General features: G+C 43.0%; 1 protein-coding gene across 1 annotated transcript; it reads right to left on the bottom strand.

Annotated features, from left to right (window-relative positions):
- Positions 1–3,412: 3,412 nt before the first annotated feature.
- Positions 3,413–13,288, bottom strand: LOC110526069 (nucleus accumbens-associated protein 2). Its single transcript, XM_021606668.2, has 6 exons — positions 13,203–13,288; positions 11,988–12,832; positions 11,693–11,866; positions 7,684–7,789; positions 7,392–7,489; positions 3,413–7,265 (listed from the first exon to the last, which is right to left on the bottom strand). Exons 2-6 carry the CDS (start codon positions 12,781–12,783, stop codon positions 6,700–6,702), a joined length of 1,740 nt encoding a protein of 579 aa, XP_021462343.1. The 5' UTR covers positions 12,784–12,832; positions 13,203–13,288; the 3' UTR covers positions 3,413–6,699.
- Between the last annotated feature and the right edge of the window lie 6,531 nt (positions 13,289–19,819).

Genomic DNA, 19,819 nt, shown 5'->3' with positions numbered 1-19,819 from the left:
TTCACCTGTTCCCCCAGCCCTCCTTCTCCTGTTCCCCCAGCCCTCCTTCTCCTGTTCCCCCAGCCCTCCTTCACCTGTTCCCCCAGCCCTCCTTCACCTGTTCCCCCAGCCCTCCTTCACCTGTTCCCCCAGCCCTCCTTCTCCTGTTCCCCCAGCCCTCCTTCTCCTGTTCCCCCAGCCCTCCTTCTCCTGTTCCCCCAGCCCTCCTTCTCCTGTTCCCCCCGCCCTCCTTCTCCTGTTCCCCCCACCCTCCTTCTCCTGTTCCCCCCGCCCACCTTCTCCTGTTCCCCCAGCCCTCCTTCTCCTGTTCCCCCCGCCCTGCACTATAAGCACTATAAGCAGCAGGTCTTAAGCTATAACATAAAAAAAACATTATTATTGTTAAATAAAACATCAAATAAGCAACCAATTTAGACCTTTACAGTTAAGTTTGCAGACTTGATGAGTAAGGGTGGGGAATGAAGAAAAAATAAAGAAAATGAAAATAAAAAGATGACAGATATGCAAGTCTAATGCCTAAACAGTCAAAAATAGGCAGAGCAATAGATCTTAATCCATTATATGCATACAATTATTAGCAATATGCTTTGAATGACTTTAAACATACATTTGCCCTCCTTTAAGTGCTCTGTTCTATGTACAAAACAAATAAGAGGGTATGTGCAAAAAAGTGAAGTCTATACTCTAGATGTTACTGTATATAATAATTAATCATTGCCTGTAGGGCAAATCCTCCCTGGGAGATACATTTAGTGCCTAAATAGAGGGGGAAAGGAAGCAACAAGAAGGAAAACAAGCAAAAACAAAACAGCTATTGTGTAGTAGTAGCCCATATTGGACTGGCCATCTCTCCTTGGCAGTAGCAAAACATCTATACAAAATGAAACATAAAATAGTAGGGGAATAGCTACTAACTTAAACGACTTGACCTAAAGTATGTGGACACCTGTTCGTCGAACATCTCATTCCAAAATCTTAGGCATTAATATGGTGTTGGTCCCCCCTTTGCTGCGATAACAGCCTCCACTCATATGGGTTGGAACGTTGCTGCGGGGACTTGCTTCCATTCAGCCACAAGATCATTAGTGAGGTCAGGCACTGATGTTTTGCGATTAGGCCTGGCTCGCAGTCGGTGTTCAAATTCATCCCAAAGGTGTCCGATGGAGTTAAGGTCAGGGCTCTTTGCAAGCCAGTCAAGTTCTTCCACACTGATCTCAACAAACCATTTCTGTATTGACTTCGCAAAGTTGGAAGCACAGAACCATCTCGCATGTCATTGTAAGCTGTAGCGTTAAGATTTCCTTTCACTGGAACTAAGGGGCCTAACCCGAATCATGAAAAACAGGCCAAACTTTATAGTTGGCACTATGCATTCAGGCAGGTAGTGTTCTCCTGGCTTCCGCCAAACCCAGATTTGTCGGTCGGACTGCCAGATGGTGAAGCGTGATTCATCACTCCAGAGAACGCAAGTTTTACACCACACCGGCCGAAGCTTGGCATTGCGCATGGTGATCTTACGCTTGTGTGTGGTCTCGTTCTGTGAGCTTGTGTGGCCTACCACTTCGCGGCTGAGCCGTTGATGCTCCTAGAAGTTTTCACTTCACAATAACAGCACTTACAGTTGACCGGGACAGCTCTAGCAAGGCAGAAATTTGACAAACTGACTTTTTGGAAAGGTGGCATCCTATGACGGTTGCCACTTCAGTAAGGCCATCCACTGCCAATGTTTGTCTATGGAGATTTGTCTATGGAGATTTTGTACACCTGTCAGCAACGGGTGTGGCTGAAATAGCTGAATCCATTCATTTGAAGTGGTGTCCACATACTTCTGTATATACAGTGCCTTGCGAAAGTATTCGGCCCCCTTGAACTTTGCGACCTTTTGCCACATTTCAGGCTTCAAACATAAAGATATAAAACTGTATTTTTTTGTGAAGAATCAACAAGTTGGACACAATCATGAAGTTGAATGACATTTATTGGATATTTCAAACTTTTTTAACAAATCAAAAACTGAAAAATTGGGCGTGCAAAATTATTCAGCCCCTTTACTTTCAGTGCAGCAAACTCTCTCCAGAAGTTCAGTGAGGATCTCTGAATGATCCAATGTTGACCTAAATGACTAATGATGATAAATACAATCCACCTGTGTGTAATCAAGTCTCCGTATAAATGCACCTGCACTGTGATAGTCTCAGAGGTCCGTCAAAAGCGCAGAGAGCATCATGAAGAACAAGGAACACACCAGGCAGGTCCGAGATACTGTTGTGAAGAAGTTTAAAGCCGGATTTGGATACAAAAAGATTTCCCAAGCTTTAAACATCCCAAGGAGCACTGTGCAAGCGATACTATTGAAATGGAAGGAGTATCAGACCACTGCAAATCTACCAAGACCTGGCCGTCCCTCTAAACTTTCAGCTCATACAAGGAGAAGACTGATCAGAGATGCAGCCAAGAGGCCCATGATCACTCTGGATGAACTGCAGAGATCTACAGCTGAGGTGGGAGACTCTGTCCAGAGGACAACAATCAGTCGTATATTGCACAAATCTGGCCTTTATGGAAGAGTGGCAAGAAGAAAGCCATTTCTTAAAGATATCCATAAAAAGTGTCGGTTAAAGTTTGCCACAAGCCACCTGGGAGACACACCAAACATGTGAAAGTAGGTGCTCTGGTCAGATGAAACCAAAATTGAACTTTTTGGCAACAATGCAAAACGTTATGTTTGGCGTAAAAGCAACACACCATCCCCACTGTCAAACATGGTGGTGGCAGCATCAAGGTTTGGGCCTGCTTTTCTTCAGCAGGGACAGGGAAGATGGTTAAAATTGATGGGAAGATGGATGGAGCCAAATACAGGACCATTCTGGAAGAAAACCTGATGAAGTCTGCAAAAGACCTGAGACTGGGATGGAGATTTGTCTTCCAACAAGACAATGATCCAAAACATAAAGCAAAATCTACAATGGAATGGTTCAAAAATAAACATATCCAGGTGTTAGAATGGCCAAGTCAAAGTCCAGACCTGAATCCAATCGAGAATCTGTGGAAAGAACTGAAAACTGCTGTTCACAAATGCTCTCCATCCAACCTCACTGAGCTCGAGCTGTTTTGCAAGGAGGAATGTGAAAAAATTTCAGTCTCTCGATGTGCAAAACTGATAGAGACATACCCCAAGCGACTTACAGCTGTAATCGCAGCAAAAGGTGGCGCTACAAAGTATTAACTTGAGGGGGCTGAATAATTTTGCACGCCCAATTTTTCAGTTTTTGATTTGTTAAAAAAGTTTGAAATATTCAATAAATGTCATTCCACTTCATGATTGTGTCCCACTTGTTGTTGATTCTTCACAAAAAAATACAGTTTTATATCTTTATGTTTGAAGCCTGAAATGTGGCAAAAGGTCGCAAAGTTCAAGGGGGCCGAATACTTTCGCAAGGCACTGTATACTGTTATTTGCCATATTCTGCCCAAAGGGATTCAATACACTGTAGCCACAAGAAAGCAGTTCCAGTATGTGTAAACCTCCATATATTGTCCATTGCTCATTAATTGGTATGGTGCCATTACTGTGTAAATGTCCAGGACCATAGGCAATATACTTATAACAAGTTTAATGCTCAGCAATAATATTATTATTGTTCCTTGTACCCAAACATTAGGTGGTGTCATCATTGTCTTATGCTGAGGACAGCATCATAGCCATAGGCTAGGCCGCGTGATTGTGCATGGATAGCATACCTTAAAAAATGTCCCAGTCATGAGGTTCCTTCTGTTGGCTTGTCCCGTTGTGTGTTGGGTTTGATGTGCTTCTTGAAGAAGTCTTGAGCTTCCTTGGCAGTGGGAAACATGTGTGGTGTTCTGGAAGGTCAAGAGGAGTTTTGTCGAGTGGTTGAAGCCGAATCTCAGGTTTAGCTTGCGTAGCTGGTATCGCACCTTGTCGTAGGTTTCCCTGTGTTTTAGCATCTTGGCACTCAAGTCTGGGTAGATGTTGATCCTCTTCCCTGCATAGTCAAACCCCCAGATTACACTACAAGGTGAACAAGTCTCCGCTTGACTTCAAAGCTGTGGATCCGTACAATCATACAGTGAGAGCCGTTGGAGTTAACCTCTGCAGTGCTCACTGTTTTAATCAGCGACATGGGACCTCCCGCCCGAACAGATCATAGAAAAGATTTTGCTCATGAAGGAAGTTGGGTTGCCCGCCTCCACACCAGTTTCAAGTCCTGTGACCTGCACATTGAATTTACAGGAGTTTGATTATCCCTTCCAACTTAGCTTGCGCTGCTTCCAGGTCATGGAGTCACACCTCTGTCACATTGGTTGCCTTCTCCAGGCTTTCCACTTTAGAATAGGTATCCACGTTAGCAGTGAGCACAGCCAATGATTCAATAATCGGTTTTAATTGAAAGACGAGGGCAGAGGTAATCTCCTCACAAACAATCTCTCGTATAGAAGTGGCCAGCTCTTTTTGTTGCCTGGTGATGAGAGCTGCCATGCTCCCACAGTTGAATTGGGAGCACCACAATGCCGGTTTACTTACAACCTCCCAATAGACTCACTCGTCATTGTTGGTTCCCAGGCCTACAATTGTGGTGTCGTGAGCAAACTTGATGGAGTTGGTGTCATGCAAAGCCACGCAGTCATGGGTGAATAGGGAGTACAGCAGAGGGCCTAGGAGATACCCCTGAGGGTCCCCTGTGTTAAGAGTTAGTATAGAAGAGATGTTGTTCCTGTGGTCTGCCCGTCAGGAAGTCCAGGACCCAGTTGCAGATGGTGCTGCCCAGACCCAGTGCTCTGAGCTTGGTGTCGAGCTTTGAGGGAACAATAGTGTTGAATGCTGAACTGTAGTCAATGAACAGGATTCTCACATAGGTGTTCCTCTTGTCCTGATGTGTTAGGGCCGTGTGAATAGCGATGGAAATGGAATCTTCCATGGATCTGTTGGAGCGGTAGGATAATTGCCGTGGGTCCAGTGTGCCTGGAATGCTGGCCTTGATGTGGGCCATGACCAGCCTCTCGAGGCACTTCATGATGACTGGGGTGAGTGAGACTGGTCGGTAGTCATTTGGGAATGTCACCTTGTTTTTCGTGGGCACTGAGACAATGGTAGTCTCCTTGAAGCAGGTGAGGACTACAGCCAGGGACAGGTTGAAGATGTCTGAGAAGACGCTCACCAGCTGGTCAGCACACACTCTGAGAATGTGGTCAGGGATGCCAACTGGTCTGGCGGTTTTGTGAGTATTCACTCTTGAGAGTTTTCTTCACGTCAGCCTCAGAGTGAAAGCACTTGGTTGTCCGGAGCAGCGAGTGTCTTCCTGGATGGCTCGGTATTGTCTGCCTCGAAGCGACCATAGAATGTGTTAAGCTCATCTGGGAGGGAAGCTTCGGTGGGCACCACACAGCTAGATTTGCCTTTGTAGTCTGTAGTCCTTGCCACGTGTCGCGAGTCTAGGTTGTCGAACATCAATTAAAGTTTGAGTCTGCACTGTCTTTTTGCGTCACTAATGGATGAGGAGCTCGTAACTGCTTGCCTTGTACGCATCGCGCCCCACCGAGTCATCAGGGTCCGTTCTGCTGACATTGAATGCTGCAGTATGGGCTCTGAGCATGGTACGGGGATCTCTGTTGATCCAGGGTTTTTAGTTGGGGCATGTCCGGATTGCTATTGTGGGAACAATATTGTGGGAACAACACATTTCCTAATGAAGCCTCTGATTGATGGTGTATATTCCTCAATGTTGATGGATGAGTCCTGGGTGGATGAATCTTTCAACAAATTCCAATCAGTAATATCAAAACAGTACTGGATATAAGGTAAAGAACAGATCAATCTCACTGGGGCTATACCTTCAATGCATCGCAGTGGACCGACAGTTTGAAGCTGATTAAAATAAAGGAATATAGAAGCAATATTGTGTGGCCTCCCCATTTTGTTATTGGTAATGTTTACCTTATTCAGTGCCAACAGTTGATTATATAGATGAGCATAATGTCACATTAGAGGTAATTAGGTGGAAGCAGAACAATTAGAAAACAAAATTCAATAAAGAAGTGTTTGCTGCACTTTATTTTAAGGAACAGAAATTGCTTGGTATTTTCTAGGAAATTGTGAGGTATTAATGGGTACTTTCTGCTACTTACTTCAAAGACCTTTAAACTATTGGTAACTACCTGGTACCAAATGGTGCTGAGTGGTGCTACTTGCATTGAGCCTCAAATAAACAAATGTCGGTTATAGGTTATTATAATTGTTTACTTGCATTTTACAATGCAATTTCTATGTATTTCTATTTCTATGTAAAATACCAGGTAATTTCTGTACTGTAAAATAAAGTGGTACCGAACTTTTGGTAGAAGTAGTGAGTCGTACATTATGACCAGTGGTGTAGTAGAGGGTAGGCTTTACAAGAGTACAAACGACAGACGACAACTAAAAACTCAACGTTTTTCCTCATTCGCCCCATGTCTGTTCACCCACCTTATCTATCAGCGAGTCCATCACGGTGCCACAGTAGTAGCAATTCTTCTCTTCTCCTTCAGGGAATTATTATACTGCATTTCATTTTTTCATCAGTTTTCTTTTAAGTGCATGTCTGAACTGTAATTTCTGCGATGTTACATGCAGTTGAGTAGCCAAAGCTTAAATACACATACATAGACATATATAGATTGGTGGAGAAGAGGGATGTTAGGACCTCACTGGTCATCTTCTAGCAACTTGTCCTCCTGCTGTCCTGTGTGTTTGGAGGAGGGGGAGCCCCCGGCCCCAGCCTTACCCTGTGTGCTGAGGGATGGGACCTCAGCTGCTCTCTCCAAGCACTCAGAGAGGCGTTCAGTTCCTTGGCCCGCCTGGGCTCCTCGTCCTCCTCGCTCAGGCCCATGCTCTGTCTCGGACTCAGCCAGCTCTGCTGCTGCAGCCCCCTCCTCTGACCTGGTGGTTCCCACAAACTGCAGGTGAGGTAGGAGAGTCTCTTTGCGGCTCTCGGCGTAGAGCTGCTGTTCTAGGGTCAGGTAGGACGACGTCAGGTGTCTGAAGTCCATTTCAAAGGGCAAGGCCGACGACAGCACACTTGTCTGGGATGACGCACAGGCCCTGGACTGCCCCTTGCAGGAGCTTCTGCTGCTCTCCTTGGTCTCCGGGAGCATGGACTGGATCTTGGGCAGCCAGCGCTTTCGCACACGCCGGGCGTTTGTGCACATGTCGGCTGCAATCACATTCATCTCACTCTCTTTGAAATTAGGTGCAAAGTTCTGACAGTAGACTGCAAACGAGAGGAAAGAGAGAAGACAACATTGAAAGAGATGCATATTGTCAACTTTACATACAGTGTTGAGCCAACTGAATCCAGTAGGGTGTTTAACACCCGAGAAAACAGAAGGGCACCTACGTTTGACAGTGTTTAGGACTCGGTTGTCCAACGGTTTTCGGCTGGGATCATTGGTGGAGGAGCGAATTCCAGTTCCACAGCTATTGGCCAGTGTGTTTCTATGTATACAATAGCATAATCAGTATCCATATAGGGCTTTCCCTTTCTATCATTTTCTCTGCCTCCCTCTCTCATTTCCTCTGTCTAAAATGACAAAATATGCTTTATAAAGAGCTAGTAGCCTACTGTCTAGGTCCAGAATCTGGCTACGACAATATAGTTACAAATGCACTGTAGAATTTAACAGTCTAACCTGTCAAAGAAGGTGGCGAGCAGCCGACGCAGCAGCACTTTGTGCTTAATGCCGGCACACAAATGACAGTTCATCAACTGGCCACGAGTCATATATACACCAGAACCTGGGGAAAAGGACAGGGCAATGCTGCTCACGTTCACATCCATGATGAAAACAATAAAATGGCGGGCCTCCCTAATGATCTCTGTGTCCATGGTAACATCTCTGTGTTGTATGATACAGTTGTAAAGAAGAAAATATACTGTCTGCATGTGAGGGCTTAGGTCTTCAACACTACAACAGCCAATGGCCACTGACGTTTGATTTTGTAAATGTAAAAAAATCCCAAAAAATAGCAACGCCCTGCTACCTTCCCTGACTTTTCCTAAATATTTGTTTTACATTGCTCAGTTGTCAGAATTTTTCAATCACAAACAGAAAGGTATTTAGAGGCTGTTTACCTGTTGTTTTTTCATATTTTCTTCTAACTTAAGGGGCCAAGACAAATGTGGCGAAGGGTGTTGGTATAGAGGCTCTAATGCATCTCTCTCCTCATTGAATGAGTGTTGTCAATGGATGAATGGATGATAGAAACCAGATAGAAACCGATAATTGTGCACGTGACTTCACAACTGAATTTGAATGAACTGAATGATGAGGAGGAAGGTGAAGAGGGGGATTGAAATTTAATGATCTCAATGACGAGGGAGAAGGGGTTTGAATTTAGAACAATAGTGTAATGATGATAAAGAATTGTGGGGAGGTCTAATTATGTGATTCTGAAAGCCTGGAAATTGTATATTCTCAGCTCAGAGAGTCAAATCAGAAACTGAGAACAACACACAATGTGTGTCGTTCACAATGGCAAGCCGAACCAAACAAATGGACACACGGACAGCATTGCACATGCTGTAGAATTTAGATGAGCTGGAATTGGATGGAGGATCGGATATTGAGCTTGAGATCAACGTTTCTGATGAAGATTATTCATCTGATTCGAGACTCTGCCTCTGATGCCTGAGCCTCGCCGCAGCAAAACCAGAACAGGGCCAACTGAGACGGCGATCCTACCTGCCACAGTGAGACAGGAGTCTGGCAAAGAAAACTAGCCTGCGCGGACCAGTGAACAAACAGAGACTGGAGCTTCCGCCCTCTGCACAAAGCAACATACCAGCGGAGCTTTACTCCACATCAGTGATGGAGAGTGGTAAAAGCAACACTCACAGTGTACAAATGGAAAATAAACAAGAGTGTTTGCAATCCTCTGCACCATGCTTCCCACTGTTGCCATCAGCAGTTACCAGAAGAAGACATCGGAGACAGTGACAGACTACAATCGCACAAAGGTATGTAGATAGCCTTTCCATCTGCCATGCAACAAATATTTTCTCCTTTCATTATATTGTCTTACGTTAAATATTATTGATATTACTATTAGTTTTATTCTATATAATTCAAACCTTTTCTATTCTATTTTGTTTTATGCAATAGCTTGGTGTGGATGCACTCGACCAGATGGCAAGACTGTACTCTGTAAAAGGAGGTACTTGCCGCTGGCCTGTTGCAGTGTCCTACAACGTGATCGACGTGGCTGCTATCAATGCGCACGTGTTGTACAAGCAATGCCTTGACAAGATAGTCAGCAGAGACTTCATCATGGATCTGGCATGTGAGCTTCGTGAGAACCACATGAACGCCAAGAAAGCAGCTACAGCCGCCAAGGCAGCAGCGCGTCCTGCTCTCCCTCTTCCCTACGCACCATAGCTCCCACTCGGGAAAAAGAGGACAATGTCAAATTACGTTGTTTTAAAAAATATATCTTGTCATTGATATATTTCCACAACTTTTTCTTTATGGAATTCATCCTTTACAATTGTTCATGCACTGGTGGTTTTATTTAGGAATACATCAAATCACTTCACCTGAGCACCTGACTGGTTATATTACTATATATTTTTTGTTTTCTACTTTGTCAGAGAAGCTGTAACTGGACTGTAACACTTACTATAACTATTACTAATCTACAAATAAAGTTGCTCAAATGTATTGCACTAATGTTTTTATTGTGATGGAAACGAAAATAGGCTGTATGCCTACCTTTTTCGCTAGGACTTTGTAGAATTATACAAAACATATCCTTGACTCTACCCCCCCCCCCCCCCCCAAAAACTATTGTTTTTATATCTAGTCATATACAGTGGGGCAAAAAAGTATTTAGTCAGCCACCAATTGTGCAAGTTCTCCCACTTAAAAAGATGAGAGAGGCCTGTAATTTTCATCATAGGTACACTTCAACTATGACAGACAAAATGAGAAAAAACAATCCTGAAAATCACATTGTAGGATTTTTAATAAATGTATTTGCAAATTATGGTGGAAAATAAGTATTTGGTCACCTACAAACAAGCAAGATTTCTGGCTCTCACGGACCTGTAACTTCTTCTTTAAGAGGTTCCTCTGTCCTCCACTCGTTACCTGTATTAATGGCACCTGTTTGAACTTGTTATCAGTATAAAAGACACCTGTCCACAACCTCAAACAGTCACACTCCAAACTCCACTATGGCCAAGACCAAAGAGCTGTCAAATGACACCATAAACAAAATTGTAGACCTACACCAGGCTGGGAAAACTGAATCTGCAATAGGTAAGCAGCTTGGTTTGAAGAAATCAGCTGTGGGAGCAATTATTAGGAAATGGAAGACATACAAGACCACTGATAATCTCCCTCGATCTGGGGCTCCACGCAAGATCTCACCCCGTGGGGTCAAAATGATCACAAGAACGGTGAGCAAAAATCCCAGAACCACACGGGGGGACCTAGTGAATGACCTACAGAGAGCTGGGACCAAAGTAACAAAGCCTACCATCAGCAAGGGCATTAGATATGAAACGTGGCTGGGTCTTTCAGCATGACAATGATCCCAAACACACCGCCCGGGCAACGAAGGAGTGGCTTCGTAAGAAGCATTTCAGAGTCCTGGAGTGGCCTAGCCAGTCTCCAAATCTCAACCCCATAGAACATCTTTGGAGGGAGTTGAAAGTCCGTGTGCCCAGCAACAGCCCCAAAACATCACTGCTCTAGAGGAGATCTGCATGGAGGAATGGGCCAAAATACCAGCAACAGTGTGTGAAAACCTTGTGATGACTTACAGAAAACGTTTGACCTCTGTCATTGCCAACAAAGGGTATATAACAAAGTATTGAGATAAACTTTTGTTATTGACCAAATACTTATTTTCCAGCATAATTTGCAAGTAAATTCATTAAAAACCTACAATGTGATTTTCTGGATTTTGTTTTCTCATTTTGTCTGTCATAGTTTAAGTGTACCAATGATGAAATTTACAGGCCTCTCATCTTTTTAAGTGGGAGAACTTGCACAATTGGTGGCTGACTAAATACTTTTTTGCCCCACTGTATATACTTCCACAAATATTTCTTCATGCAATTAATCCTTTACAATTATTCATGCACTGGCGCTTCTGCTGAGGAATATGGCAAATAATTTCACCTGCACACCTGGATTTTCTGTTTCTACTTTGTCAAAAGAATCTGTAACTGGACTGTAATACTTATTATAATTCTATTACTAATCAAATCTAGAAATAAAATGTATCAAATATATTACACTAATGTTTTATTATAAAGGAAATTAAAATAGGCTTTACGTTTTTCCGTAGGACTTTGTAGAATTATATTTAAAAAAAAACTTGACACCATCTAAACAAATAACTATTGTTATATTTTTACATGGATATATTTCTATTAGCATTTCTTTATGCAATTTATCCTTTACAATATATTTTCAAGAGTTGGTGCTTATGTTTGCACACCTTGCAGGTTGATATTCATCTGATGCGGACGCTAAAGGGGACTCCCAGCAATGTTCTCTAGCGGGTCCTTAAAGGCGGAAAGGCCCAGCGGTTCTAGTGTTAACTGAGTCAGTGCTTGAGGCGAGCTGAGATGCACCATAGACATACATATTATAGAGTGGCCTATATCAGGGGTCACTGCTTATGTCTTACCTCCCACCAGCTCCACCTTCTCCCCGGGATCCCCTTCTGTGTACAGGGTGGGGTGGCAGCGGTAGCCAATCTGGCTGATGAGACTGGGTGGCAGCGCCATCGTGTCCCTGCCGATCAGCACACAGCGCCTCTCAGTGGCCAGAGGTAGGGACAACACGTCCAACTTATCCTGCACTGGGGGGAACAAGTGGAGGCAGAATTTCAATACTAGACAGTGTATTCTAAAGCTGAAGTTGTGTTTCAAATAAGAACTACTGGTGCTTCAAAAAAGTAACACAGAGGATGGATAATTTACTGCTGTAGGAGTTGGTTGGGTGCCCATAATTCTGCCCATAAACCCCGTTTGTATTGCTGCTGCCGTAGAACTCCTCTTCAAACTCCTCCTCGTTGGGGTGGGAAGTGGGGCTGTCAGTGGCTGGGAGGCTGGAGGCCCCTGGGCTAGAGCGCTCCCCAGAGGCCATAGGGTACGACTGTACTCCGGGTACAATACCACTCCCTCCTGCCCTCATGTAACATTGTGCACTGCTCCTTGTGGCGTAGCCCTTGAGGCCCTTAGCTGTGTGCTCCTCACTCATTGGGGACTCACATCTTTCCTGCTTAATCCTACAAGTGGCCATTAGTGTGTCGCCTGGCAACAGGGCCGGATGGCTGTAGTTGGGGCTTGACGGTTCGAAGCCCAGATCCTCGGTGGTGGCCGTCTGGGAATCGCAGTGTGGAGAGTTGGCCTTTAGCATGAGATTCATCCTGCGCTCCACAATGTTCTGGATCTGGAGGTAGCCGGCCGTGTACATGAGCACGAGCTGTTCGCTGGCGGCCATGGTCAGCCTGCCCGTGTAGCAGAAGGAGAGGATCTGCTGGAAGCAGGACGGGGTGACCGAGGAGGGTAGTTCAAACATGCCCTGAGAGCTGCCGCTGAACAGGTCTCTGAAGTAGAGGCTGCTGGCGGCCAGCACGGCGCGGTGGGCCTTAAAGGACTGGCCATTGACCATGACGGCCACATCACAGTACTGGCCCTGCAGGCGCTGCTCGTTCAGACTCTCCAGCACAGAGCTGCCAAAGTTGGGGATCTCCACATGCAGGAGCTGGGACATTATGATGAGAGCAGGTCTTCACTGGAGACAGGACCGGCTGAAAGGGCATCTGCCGAGAAAGACAGATAGAGGAGATGGAGAAAAAAGTTATCCACATTCAGACAATACAACATGCATATTAATATGCTATTTAAAAAAGAGTAAGAGTTCACAGTATCTTTGCAACTATTTCCAACAAAAAATGTCAGTAAGCTAACATTTATTTTCCAGAACTTATACAGTTAATACAGAGGAATGAGATGCAAGTTTTGAACTGCTCTGCATATGCTTTCAGGTATTCAATAGACTGTACTAACTGTTACCTGCACAGAAAGTCAGCCAACACTCATCCTCCTATTACAAACAGTCTCTAACCTGTACTGCACAGTCCTCTCTATACAAGTCATACATAAATTCAGAATAAAGATAAGGTTGCCCACCAGAAAGAACAGAAGCACTCCAATTCTCTCCTTCTCCATTCGAGACTGAGGTGGTAGAAGAGGGTGAGGTTCTCTATGCACAATCAATGCAACGTCTAGCGTATGTGTCACAGGGAAAGGGGGGTAGGCTATAGACACAGACAGAGGAAGGGAGGGTGTGAGACGGAGAGGAGGAGTCATTTAAGGACATAGAGAGAGCTAATGCGGATAACTGCCCTGCAGAGGGTGACTGTGTACTATAGAGCTGGGAAATGGAGACATGTATTACATACCTCATCTGTTTCAGAGATTAATAAGACGGAAGATTGATTGTTACTGAGACCGTCTAAAATACAGAAGACAGATGAAGAGCTCCGGCATACGGGTTGTCACGCACACTATGGTATAATACTGTCGACTTATGTTCTTTACAGTAGATGATCTACACTGTGTGATCAGACAGCCTGTGTGCCAAGACTTGGGCAAATGCACAGCGCTGCAATGCAGTGCCTGTCCCAACTTGGCATGCTGAGTACATAGTGTGCATACTGCGTCTATGTGCCAACTAGGAGCCAGACACACAGGACACTGCACACAAATGACTACTCGTCTGTGATTAAAGAAAGAGCTGGATGTGCCTGTTATTTCTTATAATATGGCAAGGATAACTCATAGGTTATGGAGGATAAGTGGGTATTATCCGATACTGCTGGGATTATTGTCTAAAGACTATATTGAAAAGGATATTCTTGCAATTAAAGATTGAGGAAGGGCATGACAACTTGATTTTGAAAGTCAGCTTCTGATTATCTAGCCAGCATTAATGTAGGATTTGTACTGCAGTGATAATCTAATGGTTATCTGCAGATGTGATGTTAGTAGTGGACTGATTAATAATAATATGTATTTTTCTAATGAATTGACACCCCTCCAAACATAGACTAGAGGTAAAAGGATTTTGATATATTAAAAGGCACAATCTGTAATTTCAACAGCCTGACCCTGCCACTGTAAATGAATAGAGCTGAGGAAATGTAACCACTTTTGGATTAATTTGGAGCTATGGATACAACACTAACATCATAGTTTTAAACATGGTGGGGCAATTGTAAAGTGCTATTGCGTGTCAGCGCCAGATTTCTAACAGTGGTCACAACCGGAGCTTCACAATGAGCTAATAACAATCTTTATTGCACATAAACAAGAAAGGGTAGCACTTTACAGTAAGGTTCCATTTGTAAATGGTTTGTAATTGTTATTAACTGTTAATTAATCATTTGTAAATGCATTATCAGCAATTAATAATTGGGTTATAACAAATTGGTCAAAACAGTGTGATAGCCAGTCAGTGCTTGCCAAATAGTGAGCTACTATTTACCTCCAACTATTAACCATTTATAAATACACTTACAAATGCGTATAATATTGAACGCTTATGTACTGTATCATGCAAACTTTTTCCCAATGGTTGCACAGTTAAACAATATTTATTTTCTCACTTTTGGATGTGATGCATTCTTGCTCTGTTCCAGGAACAGAAATGTTTGGTTTCAGACCAATGGTCAACTCCCACGATGGGTCTTACATCTGAAACCCTGATGATACATTGGTACACTTTAACTCTATATCTCAAGATCTCAAGTCATATTATTGGTGTGGTTTGCGGGTTTCTGAAAAATTCCCTGTGAAACAGGCTTGAAATACAGACGACCTGGAACGTGCCCAGAATGTTGTTGACACTGACATCATGTGACAGTGCGTCGTGAAGAATCATGATGGACGAGGTTATGATAAGTGTGCAAAGGCCAGAGAGAAGAGATTGCGCGAAAGAAACGTTCACAAGATACACATTTTCACACAGGAGAAATTCTCTATGTAATTTGTTTCACTTTTGAATACAGAAGTTCTGCTGTATAATTTAGCATGCTGCTCAGCTAGCTAACGTTTGCTAGCACCTCTGTCGTACCTAGGTAGCTAGGAAATATTAACCACAGATAGACATTTCACTGGAATGCATTTCAATTAACAGGTGTGCCTTCTTAAAAGTTAATTTGTGGAATTTCTTTCCTTCTTTATGCCTTTGAGCCAATCAGTTGTGTTGTGACAAGGTATGGGGTGGTATACAGAAGATAGCCCTATTTGGTAAAAGACTAAGTCCATATTATGGCAATCTGGAAAATTTCAAGAACTTTGAAAGTTTCTTCAAGTGCAGTAGCAAAAACCATCACAAGCACTATGATGAAACTGGCTCACACGAGGACCGCCACAGGAATGGAAGACCCAGAGTTAACTCTGCTGAAGAGTTCAAGTAACAGACACCTCTCAACGTCAACTGTTCAGAAGAGACTGTGGATCAGGCCTCCATGGTCGAATTGCTGCAAAGAAACCACTACTAAAGGACACCAATAAGAAGAGACTTGCTTGGGCCAAGAAACACGTGCAATGGACATTAGTCCGGTGGAAATGTGTCCTCTGGAGTCCAAATTGGAGATATTTGATTCCAACCGCCATGTCTTTTTGAGACACGGTGTGGGCGAACGGATGATTGCCGCATGTGTATTTCTGACTATAAAGCATGGAGGAGGTGTTATGGTGTGGGGGTGCTTTGCTGGTGACACTGTCTGTGATTTATTTAGAATTCAAGGCACACTTAACCAGCATGGCTACCACAGCATTCTTCAGCGATACACCATCCCATCTGGTTTGGGCTTAGGGGGACTATCATTTGTTTTTCAACAGGATAATGACCCAACACACCTCTAGGCTGTGTAAGGGCTATTTTACCAAGGAGAGTGATGGAGTGTTGCATCAGATACATGACCTCCACAATCCCCCGACCTCAACCAAATTGAGATGGTTTGGTATGAGTCGGACAGCAGAGTGAAGGAAAAGCAGCCAACAAGTGCTCAGCATATGTGGGAACGCATTCAAGACTGGATAAGCATTCCGGGTGAAGCTGGTTGAGAGAATGCCAAGAGTGTGCAAAGCTGTCAAGGCAAAGGGTAGCTACTTTAAAGAATCTGAAATATAAAATCTATTTTGATTAACATTTTTTTGTTTACGACATGATTCCATGTGTTATTTCACAGTTTTGATGTCTTCACTATTTATTCTACAATGTAGAAAATTGTTAAAATAAAGAATAACCCTTGAATGAGTATGTGTTCTAACATTTTTGACCGGTAGTGTATATTCATTTTGGTAACTTCGTTATGTTTGTAGGTCTGTCACTTTGAAATAAGGTACACTCAGATCTTAGACATACAGTACTCATAGGCAGTATTTGGTACTCATCACTACATACATGTGAGAAGATTCAACACATGTTCAGTCAATGAATGGTGGGTATGAAGACCAAAACGTTCAACGCTGTGAGAGGATACCTCCTCCATTGTTTCCCCAACCGAAGGTATTACAGTTACCATTTCACACCAGAACATTCACCATACTTGGACTATCACAGAGATGTGATGTTGATTGAGTAATGTCGATGATGTAAATTTAGCCAGAGCATCAGGGTTTCAAAGGTCGGTCAAGACACATCATGAAAACCAACCTCTTCAGTTCCTGGGTCAGAGCAACAATGCATCATCACACCTAAAAAGGGAGACATGAACTATTCAGCTACTGAAAATAAGGTTGCATGATGATACAGAAGGGTTCAACTTATAAGCATTTGTAAGTGCATTTATAAATGGTTAATAACGGGAGGTAAATATTGTTTCTGTATTTATTATGGATCCCCATTAGCTGCCAAGGCATCGGGTACTCTTCCTGGGGTGCAGCAACATAAGACCGTTACATACAGTTTAAATACTACATGACATGACATTTCATAACACCTTACCCAACACATTCAGTGTGTTCCCTCAGGTCACCACCACAAAGTTACAATACAACATCCATGTGCACATGTGTGTAGAGTTTGTGTCTTATCTTGTGTATGTCTATGCCTGGGGATTGTGAAGAGACCTTTGGTGGCATGTCTTGTGGGGTATACATCGGTGTCTATATGCTAGTAGTTTAAACAGACACCTCAGTGCAATTCAGCATGTCAACACTTCTTACAAAAACAAGTAATGATTTAGTATCTCCTCCACTTTGAGCAATGAGAGATTTACATGCATATCATTAATGTTAGCTCTCTGTGTACATTTAATGGCCAGCCATGCTGCCCTGTTCTGGGCAAATTGTAATTTTCCGAGGTCCCTCCTTGTGGCACCTGACCACACGACTGAACAGTAGTCCAGGTGTGACAAAACTAGAGCCTGTAGGACCTGCCTTGATAGTGTTGTTAAAAAGGCAGAGTGCACTTTATTATGGACAGATTTATCCCATTTTAGCTACTGTTGTATCATGTTTTGACCATGACAGTTAACAAGCCAGGGTTAATCCAAGCAGTTTATTCACCTCAACTTGCTCAATTTCCACATTATTTAGTACAATATTTAGTTGAGGTTTATGATTTAGCGAATGATTTGTCCCAACTACAATGCTTTTGGAAATATTTAGGACTAAATTATTCCTTGCCACCCATTCTGAAACTATCTGCAGCAGTTTGTTGAGTGTTGCAGTCATTTCACTCGCTGTAGTGACGTGTATAGTGTTGAGTCATCCGCATGCATAGCCACACTGGCTTTACTCAAGGCCAGGGGCATGTCATTAGTAAAGATTTTTAAAGGTATGTGGCCTAGACAGCTGCCCTGGGGAATTTGTGATTATACCTGGATGTTGAAGAGGCTCCCATTAAAAGAACACCATCTGTGTTCTGTTAGACAGGTAACTAACTATCCATAACATCTACGTTTTTCTATTGACAGACTATGATCAATAATATAAAAAGCCGCACTGCAGTCTAACAAAACAGCTCCCATAATCTTTTTATCATCAATTTCACTCTTCAGTCAATCTTCAGTCATTAGTCCAAGTGCTGTGCTTGAATGTCCTTCTATAATCTATAAGCGTGCTGAAAGTCTGCCAATTTGTTTACAGTAAAAAAGCATTGTATTTGGTCAAACACATTTTTTTCCAGAAGATTACTAAGGGTTCGTAATAGGCTTATAGGTCGGCTATTTGAGCCAGTAAAGGGGGCTTTACTATTCTTGCTTAGCGTAAAAACTTTTGCTTCCCTCCAGGCCTGAGGGCACACACTTTCAAGTAGGCTTAAATTGAAGATAGGGCAAATTGGAGTGGCAATATCATCTGCTATTATCCTCAGTAACTTTCCATCCAAGTTGTCAGACCCCAGTGGCTTATCATTGTTATAGACAATTTTTTCCACTTCTTTCACACTCACAATTTACAAAATTCAAATGTCATAATTTGATCAGTTATACTTATGCATGTCATGCCTAAATTTGCTAATCTTGCCAATGGAAAAAAATCATTAAAGTAGTTGGCAATATCAGTGGGTTTTGAGAAGAATGAGCCATCTGATTTAATGAAAGGAGATGAATTTGCATTTTGCCAAAATTTTAAGGTGCTCCAAATCTTATCATTCTTTATGTAATTTATCTTTGTTTCATAGCGTAGTTTCTTCTTTTAATTCAGTTTAGTGACATAATTTGCAGTACATTTGCCAATCGGTACTGCAGCCAGACTTATTTGCCATTCCTTCTGTTATTTACAGTTGAAGTGGGAAGATTACATACACTTAGTTTGGAGTCATTAAAACTCATTTTCCAACCACTCCACAAAATTCTTGTTAACAAACTATAGTTTTGGCAAGTCAGTTAGGACATCTACTTTGTGCATGAAAAGTAATTTTTTCCAACAATTGTTTACAGACAGATTATTTAACTCATAATTAATTCACTGTATCACAATTCCAGTGGGTCAGAAGTTTACATACACTAAGTTGACTGTGCCTTTAAACAATTTGGAAAATCTCAGAAAATTGTGTCATGGCTTTAGAAGCTTCTGATTGGCTAATTGTCCTGTACTCATGCTCCTGGATAGCACAACATTTTTGCTCCAGGATCTGAGACATTTCTCACCATTGAGCTGCCCAATAAAACGTCCAGAGAAAGGAATGGAGAAATCCTCCTATTCCCACCCCTTAGACAATTTGTTGAACCTTTCACCAGCCCACGAGAAGCAGGATAGTGTACGCTCGCTGCTCCCGGAGATCGGTCCAGACCTCCCATAGCAGGCAGTGCGCTGTCAGCTCCAGAGAGAGAGAGGAGCGAAACTCGACAACGAAGCCGCTGCTGGAGTCAATATACACTGCTCAAAAAAATAAAAAGGAACACTAAAATAACACATCCTAGATCTGAATGAATGAGATATTCTTATTAAAATACTTTTTTCTTTACATAGTTGAATGTGCTGACAACAAAATCACACAAAAATTATCAATGGAAATCAAATTTATCAACCCATGGAGATCTGGATTTGGAGTCACACTCAAAATTAAAGTGGAAAACCACACTACAGGCTGATCCAACTTTGATGTAATGTCCTTAAAACAACTCAAAATGAGGCTCAGTAGTGTGTGTGGCCTCCACGTGCCTGTATGACCTCCCTACAACGCCTGGGCATGCTCCTGATGAGGTGGCGGATGGTCTCCTGAGGGATCTCCTCCCAGACCTGGACTAAAGCATCCGCCAACTCCTGGACAGTCTGTGGTGCAATGTGGC

This window comes from Oncorhynchus mykiss, chromosome 6 (assembly GCF_013265735.2).
Source record: "Oncorhynchus mykiss isolate Arlee chromosome 6, USDA_OmykA_1.1, whole genome shotgun sequence".
Taxonomy (NCBI): Eukaryota; Metazoa; Chordata; class Actinopteri; order Salmoniformes; family Salmonidae; genus Oncorhynchus; species Oncorhynchus mykiss.
The sequence above is the reverse complement of the archived record's forward strand: the minus strand, read 5'-3'. Positions and strand labels throughout refer to the sequence as shown.

Bases quoted from the DNA above. Each gene is read 5' to 3' on its own strand.
- LOC110526069 (XM_021606668.2), bottom strand. From the start codon at position 12,783: ATGTCCCAGCTCCTGCATGTGGAGATCCCCAACTTTGGCAGCTCTGTG. The intron at 11,867-11,987 runs GTAAATTATCCA...TGTTCCCCCCAG, and splicing joins CCCAACCAACTCCTACAGCA to TGCAGGATAAGTTGGACGTG. The intron at 7,266-7,391 runs GTAGGTGCCCTT...TCTCGTTTGCAG, and splicing joins AGTCCTAAACACTGTCAAAC to TCTACTGTCAGAACTTTGCA.